Below are 27344 nucleotides of genomic sequence, written 5' to 3' on the forward strand. Positions count from 1 at the left end.
ATGGGACTTTACAAGACTGCTGGATTTTTTTTTCATATTTTCACCAGCCAATAAAAAGATTTGATGTTCATGTCCCAAATTACAGATCCTGATTCAGGCTTTTATTTTTAATAGTTTCTGAGATGTTTACGTTCAAACATCCATTCAACCCTTTTTCTTGTGCTTATATTATACATTTATGTCTGTATTATTTATAATAGTGATAAGAAACCTGTATTTTTCATGCATTATGTGATGAACGGCGGGTCCTCCTGCACATTGGCCGAGACTCTGAATCATGAGGTATTGCCATCTTTTCTTAAAAACTGATGCTTGGGTGAATGAGCACTTCGAGACGTGCATTTCCTCCATCCTTGCACTTCTTCCTCATTTCCTTCCTCGCATCCCCCGCTGGGCGAAGCCAAGATTCGAGGAAGAGACGAGTGAGGGAAGCGAGAGGGCCCATTAGCCAAATGAAATGCAGCTTAAGCTGTACACACCTCCGAAGATGCCACAAAATGAGCAAGCGAGCGAGGAAGCTGTCAATAAAACCGGAGGTGTATACACCCAAACAGTAATGAGGTCTGTTCAGGCAGAAAAGTGGCAACACCTGTGTGGGTGGACCACAGACCTCTTTGACAGCATACTTGTCACAACAGGAAAAGCACAAGTGTACTAATGACATTAACAATGGCTCTGTTCTATTTAGGTCTCCTAGTAAGCCATGACAGTATGACACAAACACACCCCACACACAACACCAGGGTAAGCAGCCAAATGAAATTCAGCCATTATTTCTTCTATTATGTACTCCTGTTCTTTTCCAAGTTAACATTTTCACTGAGATTAAACTTGGTTCTCTAGCAGATAAAAGTCCTCACAGACAGCGTGACCTGGTTGTGACTGTTAGAGACCACAGAGTGACAGAGAGAGAGAGCGCGTGTATGAAACTAGTGTTATTTTGAGATCGCATTCAGGTGTTTCTAACCATACCCCCACAAATTCAGACACTGTTTAACCCCAGCGTGCTTTCCTGTTCAGGCTCACATCGCTCACTTTGAACACAGAAACTCACAGCAGACACTCGAGCCCGTACAGGCCTCGTGTTCACCGTCCAATGACTTTTATTCAAACTGAGACAAAAGGGGTCTTGCCCTTTATCTGATTTTTTTTTTTTTCCAACTTCCCACTCAAGTGACATGCCAAAGTGGGAGAATATAAATGGCTCATATAATAGCTATTCTCAGCACATTGTACTCCTTTGGCAGCTGGATGAGCGGGGCTCTGCATGCAAAATAATATACCCATACTGTGCTGACGAACATTTAATACTTATTCAAAACGCTTACTTAGATAAAAGGAGCCCGTCACAGAAATACGACTCCATTTGTGAAAACAGCTGTTTTAATGTCATTTATGAATCTTGAGGGCACTTTCTGTAGCTTAAAAATAAAATCTGATCTCAGCTTGTATTTGGAAACAGAATACTGATGCAAACTTTGACAGGAAATTGTCATTCTGGTTGCACAAATGCCATAAGTAACTCATTAACTTGGAATTTCTACTAAATGAATTCTTGCAAATTAAACCGTGTGATCTCCGCTTACCTCTTTTTACACTGTGGTTACATTTGATGCAGTCTGTGGGGCTGAAGGAGCACGCTCCTCTATTAATGGCTGGAATCACACTGGTATAAGCAGAGTAGCCGTTGATCCTGCAGGGCTCTCCGTAGCACGGTTTCACTGAGGTACAGCAGTACACTGGATGGCTAATCCCTGAGGGTTGGGGACCCGTGCCGGGGAGCAGCTTCGGCCTCTTGCTGCCGCTTGGGCATAAAGCGAGGGATGATATGGTGGAGGGAGAGTTGTCCGGGTGGCTGAAATGAACGTAATAGCCTGGGAAACAGGTGTACGTGTGCGGGCTGATGGTTATGGCTGCCGGGTGGCCGACAGAATGGTGGTGGTGATGGTGGTGGTGATGATGATGGTGGTGGTGGAACACCTCAGACAGTGAGCCGTCCTCTGGTTCCTTGAAGGTTTTGTCATCCAGAAAGAGGGCCAGCCTGTGAAAGTACTCGACACATCTCTCCTGGGAGCAGCAGTAACAGGAAGACACCTCCGTCTCCACCTGCTCCTCTTTGATTGTTTTTAAGGAGAATCCCAGAGAAGAGCCACAGTGGAGAGGGTGCTTGACACACTCCTGCCCCCCTGTGGCACCCTTCCACTCCGGATCCAAAGTCTCCGTCTTACACAAACTGCAGCATTCCTGGATGGCGGGGCTCACCTGGGAATGGACTGGATCTTCTGTGCCCTGTTTTCTGTGCTTTAGTTGCCCCTCATGTTTGGGATGTGTTCTTCGTTTGGTGTGTGTTGTTCCTTTGCACACAGCCTTACCACTCACTCCATCCTGAGTCGTAGCTGCAGCTTCGCTTCTACTCCCTGGCTTGGACTCCACCCTCCTTTGCCGTTTGGCCCCATATGGGGCACTGGTGAGTTTGAGCAGCGTTGCAGCGGTGAGGCCTGCTTGACGCCGAGGTGTCGGTGCAAGCAAACTCAACCAGTCGATGTTCTGAGCCTCAGCTGTGGAACGCTTTTGTTTTTTCGGTCTCTCTTTTTGGACTGCTTTCACTTCCAAAGAACCTTTTTTGGTTTTCTGATCTCCGTGTTCAGTTTCAGTGACCTCTTTCGCTGGCTCTTCGTTGGATGTCTGACATTTCTTTGCGTTATTCCCCATGAGTGAGTCGTTTTTGTAGAGCAGCAAGCTGTTGACAGCCTCAGCGTTAAGAGAAGCCATTCTCCTTCTGCGGGGCTCAAACATAGCTGAGGGCATCATGAGTAAGGCGTCACATTGGTTGTTTTTTGGTTCCAGTGCTTGCTGATTGGCGGCAGAGGTTTTCTTGAGTCCATGTTTGGTCCCTCTTTGGATGGAGTGTTCCTTCTTTTTAGCTTTTACACTCCTTTTCTTCCCAGCTTTTAGTGCATTCTTCTCTTTACCAGCAGCTCCTTTCTCCTCCAGACGGGTGAGCAAGACGCAACAGTCCAACGCATCTCCATCACTCACGGCTAGTTTCTTCTTTTTATTTCGGTGCAAGTCTTTCTTGTCCCTCTTTTTCTTTCTCTTCAGCTCATTCGCCCCCCCTCTGCCTTTCTTCACACCATCCTGCTTTTCCTTACTTCCTCTCTCCTTCTTGGGCTTTCCGCATTTCGCCGTCTGGCACCGCTGAGCTTTCACCATATTCTCAGCGTCTGGGAGCAGATTCACTAAACTGTCTTCATCCACGGGTTTCTGATTGGTGGAGGGTTTCAGCTCAGACTGGGCTTTCAGTGGATATCATCATGGATCATCATCTGGGTCCATATGGCTCTCTGAGAAGACACAGATCAGACATTCAACATTAAAGCTTAAGTCACACACAGATTTTACTCATGCAGAACCTGAAAGTGACTTAATGTAACAGACAGGATCTTCTGATGCATTATGTAGCAACCGGTTTTACTTCGTTTGCTGTCAATTTTCCACATCCACAGAGAATAGGAGCACTTAGGAAACCCCTCTCCTTAACATGCAAATACGCTTCGTGCTCAAGACGGAGGATCAGAGACCAAAAGCACATCACACGCTGCACGCACATCATGCATTCAGACTGCTTTCCCTTTTTTTTTTAGATCCATTTTAGATTTAATTTTTCTCCTTTTACAGTATCTTGATCACAGCACGCTGATAACAACAACATTAAGACCACTAAAATTAAGTATCATTGATTAATACACTGTTAAGCTGAGAAACTTTGGGTCCAGTTATTCGTATGAATCTTACTTTGACACGTACCGCCTACCTAAACCTGTTCTTGATTGTTAACCTATTGTTCCAGAGCTACAGGTGTGATGTGCTGTTGCTATCACACCTATAGTATGGGAACAACACACCTCGACAGCAGTGGTTTCCTCTGCCTGAACAATGTGGCCAGCCACCCCACAAAAAACAGGAACACAACAAAAATGCTGCAAAAGTTGTCACTATGGTATCTGTGACATGATGCGCAGGATCATGACAACAGTGAGAAAGGGCACGCAGCCAACTCTTCACATAAAATGCTCATATAGACAAATCAGAGTCCTTTCAAGTAAATGCACTCATACTTATATAGTGCTTTTTTACTCTTTCCTTGGCCAAAGCACAGATTAGAATGCGGACTGGAGCCTCCTGGAACTGAACTGTAGATCTTCTGATCAGTAGATGACCTGCTTTGCCTCCTGAGCCGGCACTTTAACATTTAGAATTAATATTTAGAAGGGGTGAATTTTGACCTAACCCACCATCTGGTCTTAAATAAGATGGACAAGGGTACAGGGGGTGGTTGTAGCTCAGGAGGTAGAGCAGGTCATCTACTAATTGGAAGGTTTGTGGTTTGATCCCTGGCTGCTCCTGCCTGCATGCCAAATATCCTTGGGTAAGATCCTAACCCTAAGCTGCTCCCTGATGCATCCATCACAATGTGAATGTTACACAGAAAACACATAAGCACTGAAAAAGAACTGTTTGTATAAATGAGAAAGGAAGTGTAAAGTGTTTTGAGAACTCAGGTAACGTAGAAATGCACTATATAAAAACCAGTCCATTTGCCAAACTGACCCAAATTTCCTTTTTTTTTTTTTAACCAGGAAGTGAAACTCTTGCCATTTACATTTACAGGAGTATCCTGGGCCAAGATAGGCAGCATTAGCCTAGCATGTTTTATGGCAGGAGAAACCAGAGTGCCTGGAGAAAACCTGCAGAAGCACAGGAAGAAAAAAAAAACCATCCACACATAAGTGTTTGTCCTGGTTTGAACTTGTCAGCCAGGGTTTGAACCCGGGATCCTCTTGCTGTTAGGCAAGCACTGTGGCTAACCTCTGAGCCGCAGTGCTGTAAAAACTGTTTTTGGTCCCTTAACCTAAACAAGCAGCAAGCTGTGCAAAACACAAAGCTCCCAAATATGATTTGAACTGTGGTCTCTTGGCTGACAAACCAGTGCCTTTATCTTCCACTGCCTCCCCCTCCAGCATTCTGATCTGGGTTATATGACTGTTTAAAGGAAGGCCGTTATCTCTCTGGATCCAATACTGCTGTGGCTGTTGTGTTCAGGCACCAGCGCTAAAGGGCACCTTGTTCATATCACTGTGGCCCCACTGCATCTGACTGAATGGCAGCATTTGATGCCCTGGGATGAGAATGCACTGGATGCTCCCAGAGGACTCGTGTGTCCATGCCCTGATGGGTCTGAGCCGTTTTAGCCGCACAAGGGAGGCTTGCACAATATTACACAAGTTCTTTTAATGATGTAGCTGATCTGTGTATGTTTAGTTTAATGTGCTGTAGCTTCCACGTTTCGGTTTTTGTTTTTTGTTTCGAGCTTTAAAAGAGAACTGTTGGCTTTTGATCCTTTGTATTAAAAGACCATTTTGCCATGCCTTGAAGTCATATTGAAGCAGATTAATGACTCAAGCAAGTCACTGAGAGCCTGTTGGGTTGCAAGCACCCACTCACTGGTAAAACACAAACCCAAACACCAGAAAAAAGGTGAGGCATTTGAGTGATGCATTTTATATTTGATATGATGGATGCTCAGACTCTCGCTTCTCATATTCTCATTTATCGTGTCAACGACACAACAAACTCTTTCAATTCACTGTAAGATATGAAATTAAGCAATGATTGTCTGACACTCGGAGGCACAAAACAAACAGTACCACAATCAAATGACTCATGAATCGATCCTGATTCTGCAAAAAAAGAAAAAAAAAAGGGAAAAAAACTGGTGGCAGAAACACTTGTCACACAATAGCCTCTTCAGTTTCCATGTCAACAGGCTGATACCAAAGCAGCTCCGGCAACTTTAGAACAGACGATGCATAACAAGACTTACGACCCTCCGTAACTCACGGCTTTCTGCTCCCTCAACGGGAAAAAACACCTCACTTAGGAAAAGCCTTTAGATATCCTGATGACTCAACTCCGGCGACCTTTATGTAATGACACTCGTGTGTGCAGCAGAAGAAGATGGATCATGCTTCTTGCTGCAGCCCTGGAACACAATTATGCTACTTGACCTCCAAGGAGTAAGTCAACATGGGTCTTTTTATATTAAGTGATTCTCCAGCGAGAAAATCCCTGAGCTTTCACAAACACACACAAATGATCAAGTTCTGAGCACGCTTCTTATTAATAGATTCAGTGTAAGTGTATGATATGAGCTAAGAGGCTAACGATAGTACATTTCAATCGCTATATTTCAGCCAATCATGGACGCCTATTTCATTTGTTTTTGTGGCAGAAGTTGTTTTTTATGATCTTAGGCACAGACATATGGGCACCTGTCCAATGAGAAATATACCACCAACCAAGAGCTTGTCCACTTCCTATTAATCCCACTACACTGAAATTTGGTTCTCAAATAAGGTATCAATAATATGTAAGAAATGACTGACACAACTCTAATGTGGTTTCTTAGAGTAGAGCTGATTTTGTCTATAAAACACTGGTGTTCAGCTAATGTATCCTGATTGATCAGTTAAAGACTTAAAACCAGACAGAACCCCCGAGTACCACGTTTTGCAAACATCAACCGTGACCGTCTTTGCCCTGACAGTCCGTTTTTAGCCTATAATGAAGGCAATAATGCATGAGGTAAATCACAACTATTAAAAGATTTTTTTTTTAAATCCAGATCAAAAGAAATAAAGGAAAATGACGAAAAAAATGTGTACAATTACTTTTAATGTTGAAGGAACTACTCATGCCATACACAACTACAAATCCCAGATCCGGGACTTCAACACTTCCCTTCTTCTTCTCAAATGTAATGATTTTAATTCTTACTGTAGTATTTATATGGCTATTAACAGTGTTGTATGGTAATAGTCATTTAAATACATTTTTTGTTTGTGTTGTGCATGTATAATTAATTATAACCTAGTTATCAATATGGTACAGTGATTACAATCACACCTCGAATGTCTTAACATTAGTGGGTTGAAACATTTTCACAGGTCGTTTAAATTAAGGGTTGTAGGTAGAGTAGTTCTTTTCATGAACAAATGCATTTTTGTTAAAAAAGGTTAATATCATATAGACTGATGGTTTCTATAGGAGCACATGCCATCGTTTCACAATGTCATAGATCGTAGTAAGTCTGCTTTAGATGGTTAAAACATTATGGCTCATCATCAAAATCTCTATGGAGAATATGCCAGAAGGACCCTGTTGAGACATTAATAATAATTTGAAATACGCATATTATCTCATTTACTTTAATAAAAAAAAATCCTATAAATCACCAGAAAAACAAAAACCTTTCACCCTTTGAACACCGGGCAACAGCCGCCTGCCATCTTTCTAAAGGCTACGATTGACAATAACTGATTGGAGCTGATGGTATTGTGAGACGCTCTTACAAGCCCACAGTAAGTGATGTTTATTATCTGTACTCATGTGGGCTTTCTATAAATCAAAGCGCATCACATCATGCTGTAATCTTTTTTGCCCGTTGTCCTGTTTTTAAAGTGAACCACTTAAGAGTTCCAACAGGGCTTTAATGGCTGCGATGGGGGCATTCAAGGAGAGTGTATGTGTGTGCGCGCCCGAGAGGGTTATGAGAAACAAAACAAGGATCTCATACACTGCATGCTATGAGCTGTCTCTTTGAATTTTGCCTTTAATTATGGATTTAAATCTTTAAAATTTTACAATTAGGCACCTCAAGTCTAAAAAACCCCAACTACATATAGGGCTGTGCCGTATCACATCGTCCACGTCATTGTGATATTGCTGTTATAGCAACGCCACACGTTCTTAGTGCACACAATAATGAGACAAACTCGGGCATGCGCCTAAAAAGGCGAGCTACTTTAGCAACCTCCAACAAAGCACAATGCTTTGCAAAATAAACAAGAACACTGTTCCTGCCGAAGGTGGAAACAACAAACTAGTTTTCCACTCGAGGCTGAAAACATCGTCAACTATAACCGGGCTACAAAGGAGTAGATACTAGCAGCTGGTGATGTGCAACCCAAAAGTAAACAAATGACTCAAACCAAGCATCGCCGGCTGCTAGTTGCACTCCATATGGCAGGAAGAGCAAACGGTGGATGGAAATTACTGATGTGGTTACACGGTGGAAAATCAGTGCTTTAAGCAGCTGGTTAAAAAGTTAAGGTTAACTCAATATAGTAAAGTTTTAAGCAGTTATTCTATATTTTTACTTAAAAATTCCAGGGAAAAGCTAGCTGGGACACTTTTGTGCTTACATTTGACTTCTGCCATGTCACTGGATATACTGCTGTGCCACTACTATCACACTGTAATGCTGATGCTGCTGCTGCTGGCACCTTGTTTCAGTAGATTCACACTTTGATTTAGGAGGTGTGTCATCAGTGACAGCAGCTCGCTGGAAAAAAAGGAAAATCCCCCTTATTTACTTACACTGACTGCAAGCATCACTGAAATGTAGCTCGCTATTTTTTCTATATCATGAGAAATATCATTGCACATCATCTTAAAATATTGTAATATAATTTTCAGGCTGTATTGCCCACCCTAAATGGTGTAAAATAATATTTTAAAAGACCATAAGGCACTCTAGTATTTACACGAGTTGACCTTATCAGCAAGTGTGCAACAAATTGCATTTTTTTACTATGTCAGCTTGCTCTCAGGTCCCACTTAATGAAAGGTTGATTAAACCAAAACCTTGTGCAGCTCCTTTCGGAGTTCTTTAATTACAGTGTGAATAGTTTTATTCTGCTTTTCCAGTCATTTTTCCCCCCTGTCTGCAAATATAAAATATGTGCAAGACTTTCTGCGCTAAAACCTGAGTACGATTTTTTATAAGCCACAGTGCATTAAAATGAATAACGACACGGAACATACTCGGGCTTAACCAGGCGAACGAATGTAAACCCACTTAGATCCGGAGCGGACAACTCCGCCCGGACGTTTTTGAAACCATCTCATAGCTCGGTCTTACGGCCCTTATTGGCGGATGAGTCGGTGAACCGTGAAATGCAATCCATGAGGGAGAAATTTAATTTTCAGATAACAAGAGGACAGAGGGAGCCTCACATTGAGTTTCTGTCTGTGGATATCAAATCAAGTTACTTCATTTGAATAAGACAAGCATGCACAGTGGAAGGACAGGAGCTCATTGAAGAGCATCATCGTTTCCCCTGGCTAGAGCATCGCCACGCTGACCACAACAAAGAACGTGGCCTTTTAGCGGAGGGAATTAATGAGTATTACGGTCACTTTTCCTTCCGTGCTGTTGCGAAAATCGACCTAAAACACGTTGCCAGTTTAGATGAGCTTTGCTCACACCGCCTTATGCACAGCAGCAATGCCAGTAGGCTGCATAAAGCCACCCACACACACATACACACACAGTTTGAAAATATTAACATTTGTATTACGACTCTTTGAGGGAACATTAAACATAAGTCTTGAAAATCTCTGTTAGCAACAGTTTATGTTTTTTCTCTAACATCCCCCGTGTCTATATAACACATTCAGGGAGAACACTGAGTCTTTTTTGGTCTTTATATACAGTGAAGGATGTTTAAACCCTGTTTATCTTTATTTTACACAGGAAACCTTTTTCTCCACTATCTGACTTTAAGACAACAGTAGACGTGCTGAGTACAAATCTCTATGACTAAATCTGTTTACTTTGAAAGGTCAAGGATTTAACAGACGAATCCAAAGAGGTCAAAGGCCATCGAGTGACTACAGGCGGAAATCCATTTTCCCTTCTTTGCTTTTCTCATTACTTTTGTGTTTTTTTTTTTAAATAAATGTATCCCAAAGCTGAGAATTAAAGGCTCTTTTCACAACATACTACATTTACAAAAAGATTTCATCTTTTAAAACCTCCTTGATGTGATGCACTGCTATATTTTATTACACTGTTATATTCTTATACAGTTATAATGCTTTTTTAAGGACTCATTAGCCCAAAAAAGGAGGATTTGATGATTTTAAGTAGTCCTTTTTTTGGTGGTGACTATTTTCAATGTGCAAACCTACAGAATAGTGTCAGTGTGAATATACAGTATATGGTATTTCATTTTTGCAGTATTAAAAAAGCTGAAATTCACTACTAAAAATGCTGCAATGTTAACATTTATTCATTTTAAAGTCCTTATTTCCAAGTGTTACATAAGTAACACTATTAAAAATAGTATCTTGTAGTACGAAGTTTCAAAAGTAAAAGGGTGCATTCATAATATCATATTGTTTAGTGCTGTGTTTTATTACTAATCTCCCATCATCTAAGCAGCATTTACCTGCTGCTGGGATTCAACACATTTATCTACTTTTAGGCAGTTTGTCCTGCAGGAACACGTCACACAATAGAAGCTGTTAGTATTACTGTGTAGGAAAAGCTTAATTTGCACACAAATTGCCAACCAAATAAATGTAGGAAAGGAAAAAGCTCAATATTTAAATGTAAAGTACTAAAATGGAATTATTCAAGTACTTCATCGAGTACTTTGGTTGATGCAGTGAAGAAATATCAAGAAAAAGAAAACATAAAGCAAAAGTGAGTAAAAATATAGTCATTTTTTTTCCTTTTAAATATCTTGAGACTCACTTTTGACCCTGAGATTAGGGCAGATGATCAAATGCCAGTGCAGCTCTACTGTGTGAATCTTACGCATTTTAAAGTAAATGGAGCATAGTTCACACATCAAACCTACTTGCCATTGATTTGACTCTCTCTCCTGCTGATGGCACATTAAGAGACTGTAGTTTCATCTACATCAGAAGTCCGATAGATACAGGATTAGGAGGAGGAGGAGGCGGCGGCTCTGCCTGGCTGTCACACAGGCTCATTCAGAAGAAGGACATGGTGTAGCGCTGTCATCATGAGGGAAACAGCCCCGAGGCTGGAGCTCTCGGGGACCTAAGCTGCTGTGCTTCAGATAGTGCATATCACCAAGTCCACTTTCCTGGAGCAAATCAGCAGTTCCACAGTCTTACACCACCAACCAAACAAACGCTAACCATCCTCCACCACCACCAACACCTCGCTTCTCCTACACGCAGGTTCGGGCTCCAGCAGTTACACAAACACCCACATCCACTAATGTTCCGCGAATATATTGAGCAGGAAAACACGATTAACGTTATAATCACACTGTGCAACAAAATAAAGAAAATAAATACAAATGACTCGCCTCTTGAAGATCGTAGTTGGCCACGGTGGTGGTGGACAGTGTTAATCTGACAGCATGCCGTAGCAGGAGTGCAGGCTGCGATATCAGAAGTAGGAAATAAAAGGAGAGATCCTCAGCGGGGAAACGAGTGGAAAACACCCGACCATCCTCGCTCAATCGGGCTTTTTTGGAGCTGCTAGTTAATATCAGTATCATTAGGAGGCTCGTATTACAGCCGAGTTGTTAGAAGCAGCCTAACCACCGACCCTGTCATCTCCAACTGTGACTGAAACACAGCAGCGATTCACCATTACCTCGCGTGTCCCGTTGGAAATAATCACCCACTCAATTTGAAAAAAATTAAACAAAATAATATCAATAAAAATCTCCCGTCCGTGCTGTTTTTTTCTTTTCCTGATGATCAGTTTCTACTCGGTAGAGCTGCGGACCCGGGGAGCGATCCGTGGACCAAACAGCCCACAGTAGCTGGAGACATGGTGAACAAATCGGTGAGCGGTGACCTACTTCCGAAGTGGCAAGCTGGAGATAATATTCATGCGCTGCCTGCATTCGCATTCGCCGTTGCACCGGGACATCCCCGTGTAAAATCACGGTCACGTTACTGTAATATTCCTACAGGGACTAAACGGTATCATCGTGACAGATTTTTCCACACTTCCTCGTGGTTTTTCTTTGCTTTTTAATTCTTTAAATCTTCTGTGCATATGCGCCAAAGACAAGTGCAATTTCCCCATTTCTTAAATGTCGGTCTGTTTTATGATGCATTTGTACCAAATGAAACCAGCTCTATTTTATGTCACAAAAATAAATTATTAAGTTATTGATAAGTAAGTTTTCCCTCTGCCTCATTGGCTGCAAAGCGAGATTAACGATTAACCAGCGAATGTACTGAAACCTGACTTTCAGCCATTAGATGGTCAACTTGAAGCCGCACAATCACAAAAAAGCGTAAGTTAAACATAATAAAAGCAAGTGGGCATGAATAAAAGATGTGGAATATTAAAATATTCTAGCCATAAAGACCATATAATCACCCAATTCAACTACAAACTAAGACCTTTGTGTAGTTTACTATATAAAGGATTTCAAGTTTCAAACGAGTATTTGAATAATTGTTTTAAAACCAGCTGAAAGTACAAGTAAATAAATGTTTCATCTTAATGTTCCTACAGCTTCTATAAAGGCACACAATGCCAATGGGTACTATTCATTGAATTTTTAACAAGCCCTTGTTCAAATACAGAAGAATGCTAAATCATTGCAATAGGATTATCAACTCATTGTCTTTAAAAGAAAATAAAGTTACAGTAACAAAAACTGTCTTTGGTGCACTAGGCATGGGGATATTCTAACATGCAGCCCTGCTATAGGTTGGATTATGTTCTGGTTTTCTTCTAATAAGAAAATAGGGATACATTCAGGGAGAAACTGCACACACACTACTGGAACATTACAGCAGGTTACTGCTACAGACACAATATTTAAAGCCTTTACGTCAAGTAATATACGCATAAAAAACTACAAGATCATTATAAGTTTGCTTGCATGAATGGAGTGCATACAGATCTCCTTTATGTGAATGTGAACTGAGGGGAAATGATTCATCAGCAGGATTTTCTATTCCAATCAACCTCCATTATTTTAAGCAAAAACTGAAAAAACAAATATTTTGTTATAAGATGTTCTTTGACAATTAACCCGACATCTACCCCTTTGACACTTTATTAGGTACACCTGTTCAACTGCAGCAACTCACTGTGTTTAGGCATGCAGATTTGTTTGAGATGACCTGAAGACGACAAACTTCTAGCCAAGCTTTAGAATGGGGGAATAAAAGTGATTTAAGTCAGTCTGAGTGTGGAATGGTTGTTGGTTGTCTGGTGTGAGTATTTCACAAAACTGTTCATCTCCTGGGATTTTCTCACGTAACCATCTCTAGAGTTTAGAGAGAACGTCAGGAAAAGAGAAAACGTTCGGTCAGTAGCAGTTCTCTGGGTGAAAATGCTCTGTTGATGTCAGAGGACAGAGGAGAGTCAGACTGCTTCAACTGGTAGGAAAGTAACAGCATGCACTATTAAAATTAATGTCTAGGGTTCGTCCAGGTTGCTTTATGTTCAGCCTATTTATATCCATCATTCAGGCCCAGCTGTAATTTGTTATAGTTTGTACAGTTTAAGAATTTGCAACTTGTATTTTTCTTACTTTTCATCTACTCTTCATATTTATGTTCTCCATTTATATATGCCTATTTAAAAATGTTTCTTTTCTTATGCAGAGAGCAAAAAACCTTGTTTGTGTGCACAAACTTAACCAAATGAAGACGAATCTGATTCTAACTCAAATAATTTATAATACAACCAAGGTGTGCAGACAAACATCTCTGAACGCATAACATGTCCAGCCTTGAAGCAAGTGGGCTACAGCAGCAGAAGACCACACCAGGTGCCACTCCTGTCAGCTAAGAACAGGAAATTTCAAAACTGGACAGCAGAAGACTGCAAATATGTTTCCTGTCTCATGAGTCTTGATTTCTCTTTCATTAAAATGTTAAGGTCAGAATTAGAAGTAAACAACATAAAAGCATGGCTTCATCCTGCTTTGTTTCAAAACGGAGGCCGATGCTGATGGTGTAATGGTGTAGGGGACATTTTCCTGTTACACTTTGGGCCCCTCAGTACCAACTGACCATCAGTTGGTACTAATTTAATTTTCACTAATAACACCACAGCGAGCAGTATCGTTGATGGCCATGCCCATCCCTTTATGACCACAGTGTACCCATCGTCTGTTTGCTGCTTCCAGCAGGATAACACACCATGTCACAAATGTGAATATATGACTACAACAATGAGTTCACTGTACTCAAACGGCCTTCAAAATCAGCAGATCTCAGTCTAATAGAGCACCTTTGAGATGTGGGAGTAACAGGAAATTCGCGTCGTGGATATGTAGCCGACAAATCTACAGCAACAATATGGACCCAAATCTCTCAGGAATGTTTCCAGCACCTTGTTCAATCTGTGCTACAAAGAATTAAAGCAGTTCTAAATGCAAAAGACGACCCAACCCAGTAAGTGCAAGGTGTGCCTAATAAAGTGGCTGTGAGTGTATATGATGCACAGTTTATCTGTAAAGAAGCACAAAGATGAATTGCATTAAATGCATTCATGTTAAACTGTATTCATTTAAGTAAAAGCTACAAAATGTAACAACTTCCATCCATGTGTTGACAAAATAAGTCATCTGAACATATCTCGTTAGCCTCAGAGAACTTGCTGTGTTTACCACTGGGCCACATTTACACACTAACAGACATTTTAATCAACACTGATAACATTTACATAGAGCCCCAGGAAAAAACACTAAATAATACGATATATTGTGTAATGATGAATATGCAATGAGCTATAAATCCGTCATGTTAATGCCTAATGTAGTAGTTTCGTAATTTTTTTCTCATATGAATAACATCAAAAAAATTAGCCTCTTAATTAGGCTAATTTACTGTATCCTCTGCTCTTAATGAGACATTCAATCTAAACATGACTGATCATTTGCTGCTCATCATTTATTACCTCGTAACACAGATAAGATCGGCCTGTCGCGATACACACAAATTACGGACTATCACTGATGGCTGCCGGACTCACTCAGTGGGCGTTCAAGTTAAAGAAAAGCTTAACGGACGGTTCAATTTTGTTTTTCCACAACAGCCTGATTGGAAAGCCACCATGTTGTCAAGTTAGTGAGAAGTCAGAATCAAGCTTAACTGGGATAAATGCTGTTTGTCCTCACTGATATCAGCTTTACAGTGTGTAATTAACAGCTGCAAAGGACCTGAGTGTGTTGAGCTAATGAGGCGTGAGCACCGGGGGGAGCTGAGGGAGAATGGACTGCTGAGAGGTGACCTGCACTGCAATAAACACGCTGCAACACACTGCGGAGAGGTGCAGGGCAACAACTTAGAGGGCTAAATGCTTCCTACATGCAGGATGCACTCACTTACCCGCTCAGTGCTGATCTATAGACATACAGCAAACATCTCAATCATTTCAGGAAAAACAAAACAAAAAAAACCACCAAAACATTTTACCAGAAGAGACGTTTGTAATGTGAAAGAGGAAGTACGTCCTATTTCACTACTAGGGTTTTATATATTAGGACATAATTTAAAAAAAAACTAAAAAAACAAATCATTTGGTCCTTAGCAGGATCTGAAATGATGTAAACACAACCTCAGATGAACAACAGCATGACATACTACACCATGTCATTATTTATTTAGCAAAATGAAGAAGAACCAGTGTGTGGAAACTAAGTACACCCTTCCTGCTTTTGTAGGAATTAGTAGGATAAGTAGCAGCCAGACTCTTAATCAAATGCACTTATTTAACTGATCATCAGCAAGTGAACAACTCTATGAAAGCAGATGTTCTGGCAGTTTGCTGGTCTGGTGCTGTCAGCAACAGAAAGTCAGTCAGTTTCTCTAAGATTGGAAAGGCTAATGTCTTTCCTCATTAAGACGTTGATTGATTGATGATCTAAAGTTAATCTGGGAATGGATATAAAACCATTTCCAAGGAATTTGAAATGAAACAAAGGATTATTCACAAGTAGAAAACATTCAAGGCATTCGCCAGTAAGCGGACGACTGCACAGACGAAAACCAAACGCAGCATATCAGCACGAACACCTCATAAAACTATGGTGGTGGAGGGGTGATGGTTTAGGCTTGTTTTTCAGTCGCATGACTTGGTTATCTCGCAGTCTTTGAATTGACCATGAACTGTTCCGTATACCAAAGTATTTATAGAGTCAAATGTGAGGCCAACAGCCATTCTCCTGTAGCCTGGCTCCTTTAAATAATCAAGATGTTGCAATGGCCCAGTGAAAGTCCAGACTTCAGCCCAACTGAAATGCTTTGACGGGATCTTAATAGAGCTGCGTATGAATCAGTTCAATTGTATTTATATAACGCCAAATGACAACAAAGATATACTAACGCCAACAACCCTCAATGAACTGAAGCAACTCTTTAAAGAAGAGTTTGGAATTCAAACTGTTTTTTTTTTTCATGCCAAATGCTTATTTATACACTCAGCAGACACAAAGTACTTACAGAGCACTCATTCACTGGAGATGAGTTTTTAGTCAGTTCAAAAAAATTTTTTTGGCCTGAAACAAACAAAAAAAATCATTTATTTGCTCTTTTCTGGTCTCCAACAAGTCCTCAGAGGACTCATTTTCTAGCAGATAAATACTAGAAGCTAAGAATAATGACTAATGTCCCAGTGCAGTTAGGCTGCACACAGTCATTTGAGCCACTTGTTGTTGTTGTTACAACAAAAATATTAATTATGGCTGCTTAAAAGAGTTAGTTAATGACTGGAATAATTGTTATGAGATTTTCAATCATGTCCCACTAACTGTGAGTCAACATGTTCAGTCCTACAGCCATATTTTTATATAACCAGTGTGAAGCAACCCAAATGTGAAATTTTCAAAAAGAAAAAAAACCCATCACTACACCAGGAGACTAAATATTTGTGACAGGCATCAATATGTTCAGGGAGTGAAGGCCTTGATGAGACATCATGCAGTGAAGCTACTGCAGGTGGGCTGAGAGGTCATTTATCATGAATATATATATATATCAGAAAATATATATATATATACACAACACGTTAAAACATTCAGTTAGAAAACTCTTAACTGAATATTTAATCACAATCATAAGTTTTAAGTTATTAATTCTATATGATCAAATACTTTGGGAATTTAAAAATAAAATCATTTGAGTTGGTTGTGACTAAAGGTTTGGGTGGGCTGTGGAAGATTTTCACATTTCAAGCTGTGCTGTAGCGGACTGGAAAGGCAAAGACGGCACAGTTAGGAAGCCACACTTAGATGTGAATGCACTGCCTAACAACAGTGACACAGGCACAAATAATACCTTCAGGTCAGATCTTTAAGAATAAACTTGCAGCAAAAAGAACAGGATACAGAAATTTATGATTTAGGCCTTTTGAGTTGAACTATGCGCTCAACCAATTATGTCACCACATGGGTTCAACACAGTCCGTGGGGAGACTTTTGATTCAGATCGGTCATGTGCCCTTTGCCCAGCTGCCTGACTACGCAATGCTGGTTCTGTGTCCACAACTTGCCTGCTCAAACTGACCAAAACATCGTGTACCAGTGGAGCTGATGCCAATACAGTTTCTACTGTTGCTCAAAACCTGCTTGTGGTATTCTCCGGAGTTTATTCGCTGCAGCTCTTATGACTCTTAGCCGAGGTGTCCTCACTCTCGGGCTAGCTACAAGTGGCTGATTTGAGACTAATGGTCAGTTTGTCATTTTCCCTACAGTTTTTTGGCTGCACAGCAGCTCTGAGCCTGACAGTGATACTCACAGCAGATAATGTCACTGTTACACACACACCAGCAAAGCCTGAATGCAACAATGATGTAATGAAAATCACATACAACCGCACAAAGCTGCACATAAAACAGCTGGGTGACACCCTAGAGATTAAAATAAAAAAGTACCAGCAGTGCTAATGATTAGGAAGAGTCAGTTTAAGAACAGAAGAGGAAGTGCCGTGTACACCAATCTCCTGTCATTAAAACAAAATAGAGTTGTTCAGCAGGGCATACCTCTCTAACCACTTTAGCAACCTGTCATTGTTTGGCTGCAGACTGTTTGTTTACCAGGGGCTTTCTAAAGGGAGCGTGTGTGCGAGAGAAGTGTTTGTGTCAGTCTTGGCTGATAGCAGCAATGTGACACATAGCTGGTTATCATGTGATTGTGTTTGCATGGGTTAGGAAAGATTTTAAAGCCTAATCTTAAACTCAATTTTAACTTAATCTGACCATTTCTGTTAGAAATAGGAAGACAGGGTGCACAATTCAGTCTGACGCAGGCGGGGGGTTACACGGAGCAGTCAATGAAGCTTTTAAAAAACAGCCAAGAAACTGATAAACATGATAGAAGAAAATCATCTTAATTGCACACGTGCAGACGCAAAACACAGCTTCAAAAGAGAATGTGTCATGTACGCAGAGCAGCGCTTCGAGCTCAAAACCGGTTGTAAGCTGTTTATCATCTTCAACGTGTAGTCTACCGATGTAAAGATGACAGTTGAGCAACACAGAGCAGATACAGGACAGGAAGTGTAATTATCTGCTTCTACTGTTCTGCTTCAAAGAGACGGGGCAAGATGCCAGGCTGCCTGACTAGCAAAAGGGGAGAAGAGAGGGGGGGGAAAAGAGAAGTAGATGGAGAGATACTGATGAAGATCGAGAGGAGAGGAGAGGAGAGGAGAGGAGAGGAGAGGAGAGGAGAGGAGAGGAGAGGAGAGGAGAGGAGAGGAGAGGAGAGGAGAGAATCTCACCTCTTACATCTCACTGAGCAGAAGAAAAGTCAAACTCAGTAGAAGTCAGAGAGGCTTTTTTTTCCTTTCACATTCAGCTTCCTGCTTTTCTTTGCCTGACAGCTCTTCAGAGATACAGGCGTTTGACACAGACTTTGTGAGAGAGCAGGGGAAAACAGGGGGGGGGATATTTAAGAGAATGTGTGCGAGACAGCGATGGAGGGAGGAGGCAAGAGACAAGAGAGTGATGGATTGAGATAGCACGGTGAATGGAGACAGTGAGAGATTGTCATCATCATCATGAACAATGACTCTCTGATAGAGGAGGCCTGAGGAGCTGAGGAGTGAGTGAGGAGGGGGTGGGGGTGCCCGCCTGCCCACCTGCCAGGGCCTCAGTCATGCTTTTAGCATCTGCCAAACTGAAGGACGCTTGGTGCCATGTGCTTTTCACTGAAGGAGCCTGACGTTTGTCAGTCACAGTGAGGACTTCTGTTCTGTTTAGTCGCGGCCAAACAGGATTTAATGTAATGCCTCCATCAAAACCCACCCACCCACCCACACACACCCTTGTAAACAATCCCAGTGTGTGTCAGAAGTAGAAGTGAGTGAGACCCCATCTCTAAAATCTCCACTGCAGCTGTGGACTAGTGGACAGCTGACGGCAGTCTGTGGATCTCTGCTCCCCTTCTCCTTCCACACCAGCCCTGCCTCCTCTTCTTCTATGTTTCCATGAAGCAGGCCTGTAATTTTCACAGCTGTGTCTTGGAGCTGTGCCAGCGTGAGTCGGGGGAAAGAGAGCGCAGAGCAGTAGGGGCTGGCTAATGGCTTTTAGACAACTAAGGGCTACAGAGCAGCTTTGCTAATCCCGAGCTTCGCTGCTCATTCAGTACAGAGAAATATTCATACCAGTGAACAGGGATAAGAAGGAAACTCATTAGCGTTGTAAAACATTTAAAAAAAAAAGGTGCAAAGTTCTGTAAATTGTATGTTAACCTGTAACAAGCAGGTCTCGATTTCTTTTCTGGTTACGATGGCATTCAGTCAAGTAACGGCTGAAATCTACGATCGCAGCAATTGACCTCATTATAATGTCAATAAAGAAATAATTACAGGTCAGCCTGGCTATGTGCAACACTGTGGTTGGGGGTAAAACTTCACTATTTGCCCTATTTTCTTCCCAATAAGGCCAACTAACCTGTGGCTTTGTACAAAATAAAATAATGATGTTATTTTCTGTTTCACTTGCATTTCTTTGGAATCCCATCATACACCCACATCTCAGCTGAGGCTGGGTTACCTGCAGAGGACAGTGGGCACCTGCTCTGAGGTTTCATAACTCTGCTGGGTCAGGGTTTAAGGATAAAGCTCCCAGGTGGCTCTGTGTGTCAGCTGGTTCCTTTAGATGTAATATATGAAAACATATTTGGTTCTTGCTTTGTATAAGGTTCATTTTAGGGCTTTATAAGAAGTAAGTTTGGTAATAGAAACAAAAAAGCTCACTTACTGAGCTCAGCGCATGATAGCATGAAGGCAACGTAGATAAGCATGATTATTTTTAACATAAAGTGCTCTTTAAACTCAGCTGGTTTGGACAGCACTGTGATCATGAAGGAACGACTTGTGTTTATCACTTAGTAAATAAGTAAGTAAATACAGGAAATGGATTTCTCTAATGTTCTCACTAAATAATTCTTTAAAAATACATTTTACCTCAAAGTTTCTCTGCTAGAAAACAAATCCAGGCTAAATATGAACTTGAAAATGTAACAAACAACAGAGATTCGATTTAAAAAAAAAACTAAACTGTTACAAAAAACCCCCAAAAAACAGCCCAAAGTGGTGTTTCTATTAGACAATATTTAACATCACTCTGTGGGGAATTACAGTGTGATGACAACCACACTGTGATGTTTTGGAAAATTGGGACTTGTCAGTGTGCTTTTCCTACGCAGCTGTAGGCGGAAATTGTTTCACTTTCAGATGATCCTTTCAACAAGTGAAATATATTTTTAAAGATGATAACAGGGCGACAACACACCCACTGTTTCAGTTAGTCTGCTAACAGCTATTCTTTTCATTTCTACCCTCTCCTCCTTCTTCTTCTTCTGACCACATGTGTCCCGACTGCGGGGTGGAAGTATTCCGTCTCCTCTGGGACATCTGGGAGGTCAGTGCGTCTTTCCTCCGTGGCCACATCAGGGCAGTTCTCCAGCAATAATGGGATTAAGTCCAGGATTGATATCCAGCTTTATGGCTCACGTGTGGGCAGCGCAACGCTATTCAACATGCAGCTATGGCAAGCCTGTAAAAGTAACGCCGGAGAACCGACCAGACACAAATCTACCACGACCTCCAAAGCTGGCGCTCTATTGTCAGGCTCTTCTGTTCACAAGAGCCTTTACAAACACTATTATGCCCAGGAACTCACCAGGCAACTTGTATTATAAAGCTCATGTCATATGAAAAGCCTGCACTTTCCAGTGGCCTTTTACAGCAGGAGATGATTCTTCCCAGATTATGGCATTTCATTTCCTTGACTTACTGATTGTTTAGTCTATGAAATGTCAGGGAAAAGTGCAAAACAGTCCAAGTTAAACCTTCAGATTGCTTATTCTGTCAAACCAGCGGTAATGGAAGACGTATTCAGATGTTCTACTTGAGCAAAAGTGCCAAAACCACAGTGAAAAGGCACACAAGTAGGCGAAAAAAGCATTAATATAAACAGAAATCATTAGTGCTTTAATTTAACATTTGGGGGGCTCTTTCATAGAAACTACAGCTGTTAAATAAGTAACCTGGAGAGAACTTTCAACTGTATGGAGTAGATGGATTAAACCACATAAAACTCTAACACCAGTTTGTTTATCTTTCCTGAGTAAATCAACGTTTAAACCGTCCAAAACGTCACTGAATGTTTACCTTGGTGGCATCATTAGCTTGAAAGTGTATAAAAGATTAATAAACCCCTCATATTCGCCTAATCGGCATGCTTTAGTCATGTCTTTGAAAAAAAACAAAAAAACAACCCCTTACAAGTTCCAGGAGGATCTCCATGTCCCCCCTGCTCTTGCAAACCCACAAACACAAACTCCAACACAGAGCCGAGCCTCAAACTTGACTCTAACAGAAGCTGCTTGCGTGACATTTTCTGCGATCACGAGCTGAGAGTCTCAGCCGATCGAGCCTTGCTGCCCAGCGTTTGGTCGATTAAAAAAAAAGGCAGCTTTGCCACCTGCACAAGTGACACCACTGACAACAGAGGTCTCCGAAAGTTACCTCCGAGGGTTTTACAGATCCCCGGCAACAAGAAGGATCTGCTATCTGTCAATAGCTGACACATTATTCCAACCCGAGCTGCCTCCTCTCTCGATCCTGTCCTGCCTGACACTTTCAGTTTTGCCTCGGATGCGATAAGAGTTGAAACGCTTTCGCGTCTTACCGTTTCGCAAAGTGGAAAATAACCCAGCGGGAGTCGATATGTTGGAGAGGAAGATCAGTTCCACGGCAAGAGAGAGTGATGCGTCAGGTGTACGCTTCCCGCAAGTGAAGGAGGAAAACCGTGCGGAGGGCGACTCATGTTGAGTTGATCGGCTGAAGCCTTTTTTTCTTCTTCTCCTCTCTCCTACTCCGAACTGCGCCGCTCCACGCTCTACGCGTAAAAATCGCCACTCGGTAAACTTAGAACTAAAGCAGAGGTAATAAGACGGAGCGAGGCGCACTCGGCACTCCGCAGAAATCCTGCAAACTACAGCTCACTTTGGCATGTTTTTACATAACAGCATCATCCGCTTTTTGTGTTGACGCATCATGTAGCCTAGAGAAAACATGGAGTTTCTTAAAGGGCCACGGACGCATCGTCCACATGTCACCGTCCCCAGCAGCCCCCGCTGTGGCTGACAGATGGGTTTCACCCAGTTAATGTATTTAAGCCCTGTTCTTTTGACGGGTGTATTAACCTAACCCTGGCAGGGGGATTGAGGGGAGAGGGCCGGGCTCTGCTGCTGAACACTGTGTGAAGAATCTGTCACAGCTGGCACGTAACCAGACTGGCCGTGACGTGACCGCATGAGGGTGCCTCTCCAAGTCTCATGATGAGTTTATGGTCTCTCTTTTTTGTATTGTGCTTTTGTTTGCGATTATATTTAAGAGAGCTTGTTTGCAGAAATTGGTCGTCGAGTAGTATTTTAGCATTTAAATGTGATCGGGGAAACAATAACAAAGGTTATGATTAATTAAGATGAACTGACTAAAGCTAAACTCACGAGTATTTTTTAAAGTAAAATTAAGCTTCCATTTTTTAAAAGTTGTAAGAAATGAGAAAAACTTTGCAGCAAGTAAACTACATTTGAAAATCTGCAATGTGTAATCACGTGCTGTGGTTGTGGGTTTTCATGTGGGCATGTGGGTGTGTTTTTAGCCCTAGACTCTTATTGATTGGTGCACCAATATGGCTTTTTAGCCCCACTAGGTAGCAGGGGAATGCCCAGTAATTATACCTCACGTTGCTGCAAACCCTGCAGATCTACAATAACACAATGACATTCCTCTTCAAGGAAACCCATCCATCCATTCAGCCATTAATTTTCTTCTGCTTATACAATTCAGGGTTGCAGGGAGGCTGGGGCCTATCCCAGCTATCATAACTCGAAAGGCAGGGTAGCAGATTGCTAGTGGATCAAGAAACCCCAAAAGAATAAGCCCTAGAAAGAGTTCATTAAAATACAACACAAATTGCATCGTTAAAACCACATCGCCATACCAACATGCAAGATCAGTAATTAAACTGTCACCACTTCAGATGGATGTGCAAAGTTTCATGAGTTTATAAGCATCGATAATAGATTTAAAAAAATATTTTTGGTCACTTGTTGGGGAAATTATTTGTGTAGAGCAACAGAGGTTATATGTTTGAGTCATTAATTTCTGAAAGCTCATAAATAAAGTCAACGTTCTGGGCAGGGAGTGAAACGATAATTCATCCCAGGCCACTTGATATCATACACGAGCTACATGATTATCAAAGAAGTGGCATTAATTTGGAAAAGAACACTATCAGCTGTCAGTTATTAAAACAAAATCTGAGAAATAATTCCACCTGTACACTGAAGATATTTAAAAATGAAATGTGTTAATATCACATGAATTAACCAGAAAATGTGTAATTGCTCTTTTAAGCTGCTTTTGTTGAGTTACACTAAAATACAGGTAATATAATTAAAGTTCATTCTTTCGTCCATTTTCTGCTGCTTACTGGGTCAGCAGTCCCAGTAGCGGCTCTACTCTGACACCCCCCGAGCCCCCGACACACGAATGACCAAGCTCCTCTTCTTGTGTCTAAGGGAAAGCCCAGCCACCATTGCCAGCTCATTTCTAGTGTTTTGTGTGAACAGAGTGACCTGGGATGGACTCAAAATCCCTTCTGACTTGACTTAAGCTACTTCAGCTTTTCACTGATATCACAGTGTGATTTAAGTACACAATTGAATCCTTTGTAACCAGACACTTTTGTCAATTCATCTCCCGTTTCACCTCCCTTTACAGCAGCAGTGACTGCTTTTTAACGAGATGCTGATTTCATTTGGTGTAAAAAGCAATGCCCCTCAAATCTCTTTGCTTTCAGCAAATGTGAGAGAGAAGAGAAAAAGGTTAGCTTAGTTCTAAAATTTTATGAATGGATTCAATTTAATTAAATGTCTGCTTCCCTGTGCTTTGACTTAATAAAACAGGCATTATATTGTGGCCTTTGGCTAACATTTAAAAAGTAATTTCTACAATTTTAAGCCCCAAAAATAATTCTGTAGTTTATGTTTCCGCTTCCTTGTCACACCTGCACTAACATTTAAACTGCCTACTGCTGATAGACTTCCTCATGTTTTCTTTTGTTCTTGTATTGTTGTGTAAACTGATTGAATGTGCATTGTGCAGCGCTATTTCAAGAGAATGGCACATTTTTCAACGGTAGTATCACATCTGGAATTTATTTTATTTGTATTCTATGATTTTTAAAAGAAGTAGCACGAAAGAGGGGGACTTTGTTGAATAAATAAAACCTGGCGCTCACACAGGAAATTGCATTGCCACTGCAGCTTTAATACAGTTGACGCATCCCAAACAGCTAAACAATATCAATTCCAAACACAGTTAATAACATATAAAAATAATTAAATTGGCCAATAACCAACGTGCAAAAAATGCAAACATGCAGATAAAATCATCTTATCATTACTGTGCATTAAACAGTCATATAGCAGCTGGTATAAAGGACCTCCTGAGATGCTTAGGCTTGCACTTTGGTGCGATCAGTCTTTGAGTGAAGATGCTACTGTTGATAACCTCCGGGGCATGAAGAGGGTGTGCAGGGTTGATGGTAACTGATTTCAGCTTCGAGAGCATCCTCTGCCACCCGCTGGACTTTCTCAAGTTCAGACCCGACCACAGAGCTGACCTTCTTGATAAATTTGTTTACTCTGTTCCTGTGTGCTGTGTGGACCCCTTTCTCCCCAGCAGGCCACAGCAACAAACAAATCACCACCGTGTGGTAGACACTGTGGAGCAAAGGTTGACAGATGTTGAATACCCTTAGCCTCCTTAGGAAATTAAATTGTCTTTGTCCCTCAGTGTACACTGCTTCCATGTGGCTCTTCCAGTCCAACTTAATGTGCAACTGCACATCAAGGTATCTGTGGCTGAACACGACAATAATGGTGGTTATAGGTGTTGGTTGGGTCCTCCTCCAACCTCACCTGAAGTCTACAACCAACTCATTGGTTTTTGCGATGTTAAGATGGAGATGACTGCACTCACTCCGAGTCAAGACAGTAGTTTTTTAAAGTACTAAGCTATAGTTACCCTGTGATAGGCTGGTGACCTGTCCAGTACTCCTGTCCAATGATCAGGCCATCCGTGACCATTTTTACTGCTTTTTGATATCAAATGTTTTAAATAGAAATTAATTTCTATTTATTTGGGATAGTTTTAACAAAATTTGGGACATAGTGTTAAATGCTTCATATTAGTAATACTTCAGAATGTCCAAAAAGAAAAAAAAGACCTTTTTAAACTTGGGTTGTTGAATTGCTTTGTCACGTGTCTCTACAATGGCAGGTGCATTCAGGTCAACGTGAGGGCCTTGTCGAGCAGGTATGCCTGAGATGTGCTGCTAAACAGAGGCTTGCCCTCATCCAAAGGGAACTGCCCAATAGGAAAGGAGAAACAAGACAATGCTGTCCAGCAGCTTGAAGTTCTGCATGTGTCAGCAAGCTTTGGGCACGACGGTTAGTGTGTTTACTTGCAGTAGGTTGTTTGGAAATGTCTTTGTATTTTAGCTGTCTGCTGAAATAAAATTAAAGATTGACTAATATAATAAGTATAGTATCTAAAAGAGAATGACTTTGTTTTAATTTAAAGGCTTGAGCAAAATACATTTCAATAACCAGAATTTCTGCAGAATTCTCAGTGTCCTTGTAGGTACACAGGTGAGCTCATTGTTCTTATTCTCAGAAGGATGGCGGTATGGAGCCCGTTGGCACTGTAGCAATAGAATCAGCTGTAGGTGACTACAGAGGGATAAGCTCAAAAATCTCCTCTTCACAATCAACATAACACAGCACAAGCACAAGCAGGTACTGTGTGGCAATATCCATGATCTCATCTGTCTGGACTGACACAACAGCCCTGCTCTGCTCTGGGCTGATGACGTCCTCCCTCACGAGAGAAAACACGTATCCCATGAGCTCGTTCTACATCGTTCCCCTAGAAACCGTGGCGTTCTCAAGGCGCTCCTTTCTAGGGTATTCTGGAATCCCGGGGTTGCCTGTACTCTGAACTCACTGCCGCTGGCTACACATCAGTTAGATGGAGCTCCATCGGCTCTCACCTGTTTCCTCCCAGAAACTTGTGGCTTGCTTTCCCCCAATATTTTGGCTCATTGTCCATGAGTGTCCTGTACAGCTTTGCTGATCAAACAATATTTTCTATGCTTGCATACAATAACATAAGAAATAGTGAAAAGGTCTAAAAATAGAGAAATTTGTCTAAGTCAAGTAGTTCACTGTGTCAGCTTATAGTCTACCTGAGCACCGTTTAACAAAACCACTGTGTTTATAGCAACTAATAACATTACAGACATAACTGACTACCATTGTAACAATATAGACAATAATAGTGTCAACATATATTTGCTAATTTTGCATTTTTGTGTATATCTTTGAAGACACAGCTGAGGCCAGCAGTCAAACTAAGGAGTTCCCTGATCTGATCCTATCCAATCCTTCCTTGTCTTAACACATTCCTTTATCTCCCGTGTTTACTTCTATTTGTTATCCTCTCCTATTTTTTCTTTTCTTTTTAGGGTGATATCAGTCATTAAAGGCTAATTTTTGTTTATGTACTTTGTAATTTATGTAATTTAGGTTGTGTCTGCATTTTGGTTCTTCTCCATAAGGAGCTAAAATGTCACAATGGGTGAACTAATGATCAAAACTAAATGGCTTCAGACAGCTTATGTCATACTTACGACATATACTTGCATGCGGTCCTCCAAAAAATACCAACAACCCATAGCCCTGTGGTGATGACACCATGCCTGAGAAGCACACAGTGTAACTTCATTACAAAGAAAGTCTTTGTCTATTATGACTCAGTGTTTTCTGTGTAGGAACAACACACAACCGTGCTAGTCCTTAAATTTGGAAAATTGTAATAAATGTGTTTCGGGCATGAGGATCACGGTGATCTTCAAGTTGTATTGTGCGTAATGACACATGATGGCGATGCTATTAAAC

General features: G+C 41.3%; 1 protein-coding gene across 1 annotated transcript in view; it reads right to left on the reverse strand.

Moving 5' to 3' along the window:
* bahd1 (bromo adjacent homology domain containing 1) overlaps window positions 1–22466 on the reverse strand; it is a 33061-nt gene extending 10595 nt beyond the window's left edge. The window contains exons 1-2 of the mRNA XM_005477063.4: window positions 22001–22466; window positions 1587–3344 (exon numbers count right to left, since the gene is read on the reverse strand). Of these exons, the coding sequence (XP_005477120.1) occupies window positions 1587–3213 (1627 nt within the window). The 5' untranslated portion in view covers window positions 3214–3344; window positions 22001–22466. The remainder of the gene's footprint in view (window positions 1–1586; window positions 3345–22000) is intronic.
* Window positions 22467–27344: the final 4878 nt, after the last annotated feature.

The sequence above is a fragment of the Oreochromis niloticus genome, linkage group LG19, assembly GCF_001858045.2.
Source record: "Oreochromis niloticus isolate F11D_XX linkage group LG19, O_niloticus_UMD_NMBU, whole genome shotgun sequence".
Taxonomy (NCBI): domain Eukaryota; kingdom Metazoa; phylum Chordata; class Actinopteri; order Cichliformes; family Cichlidae; genus Oreochromis; species Oreochromis niloticus.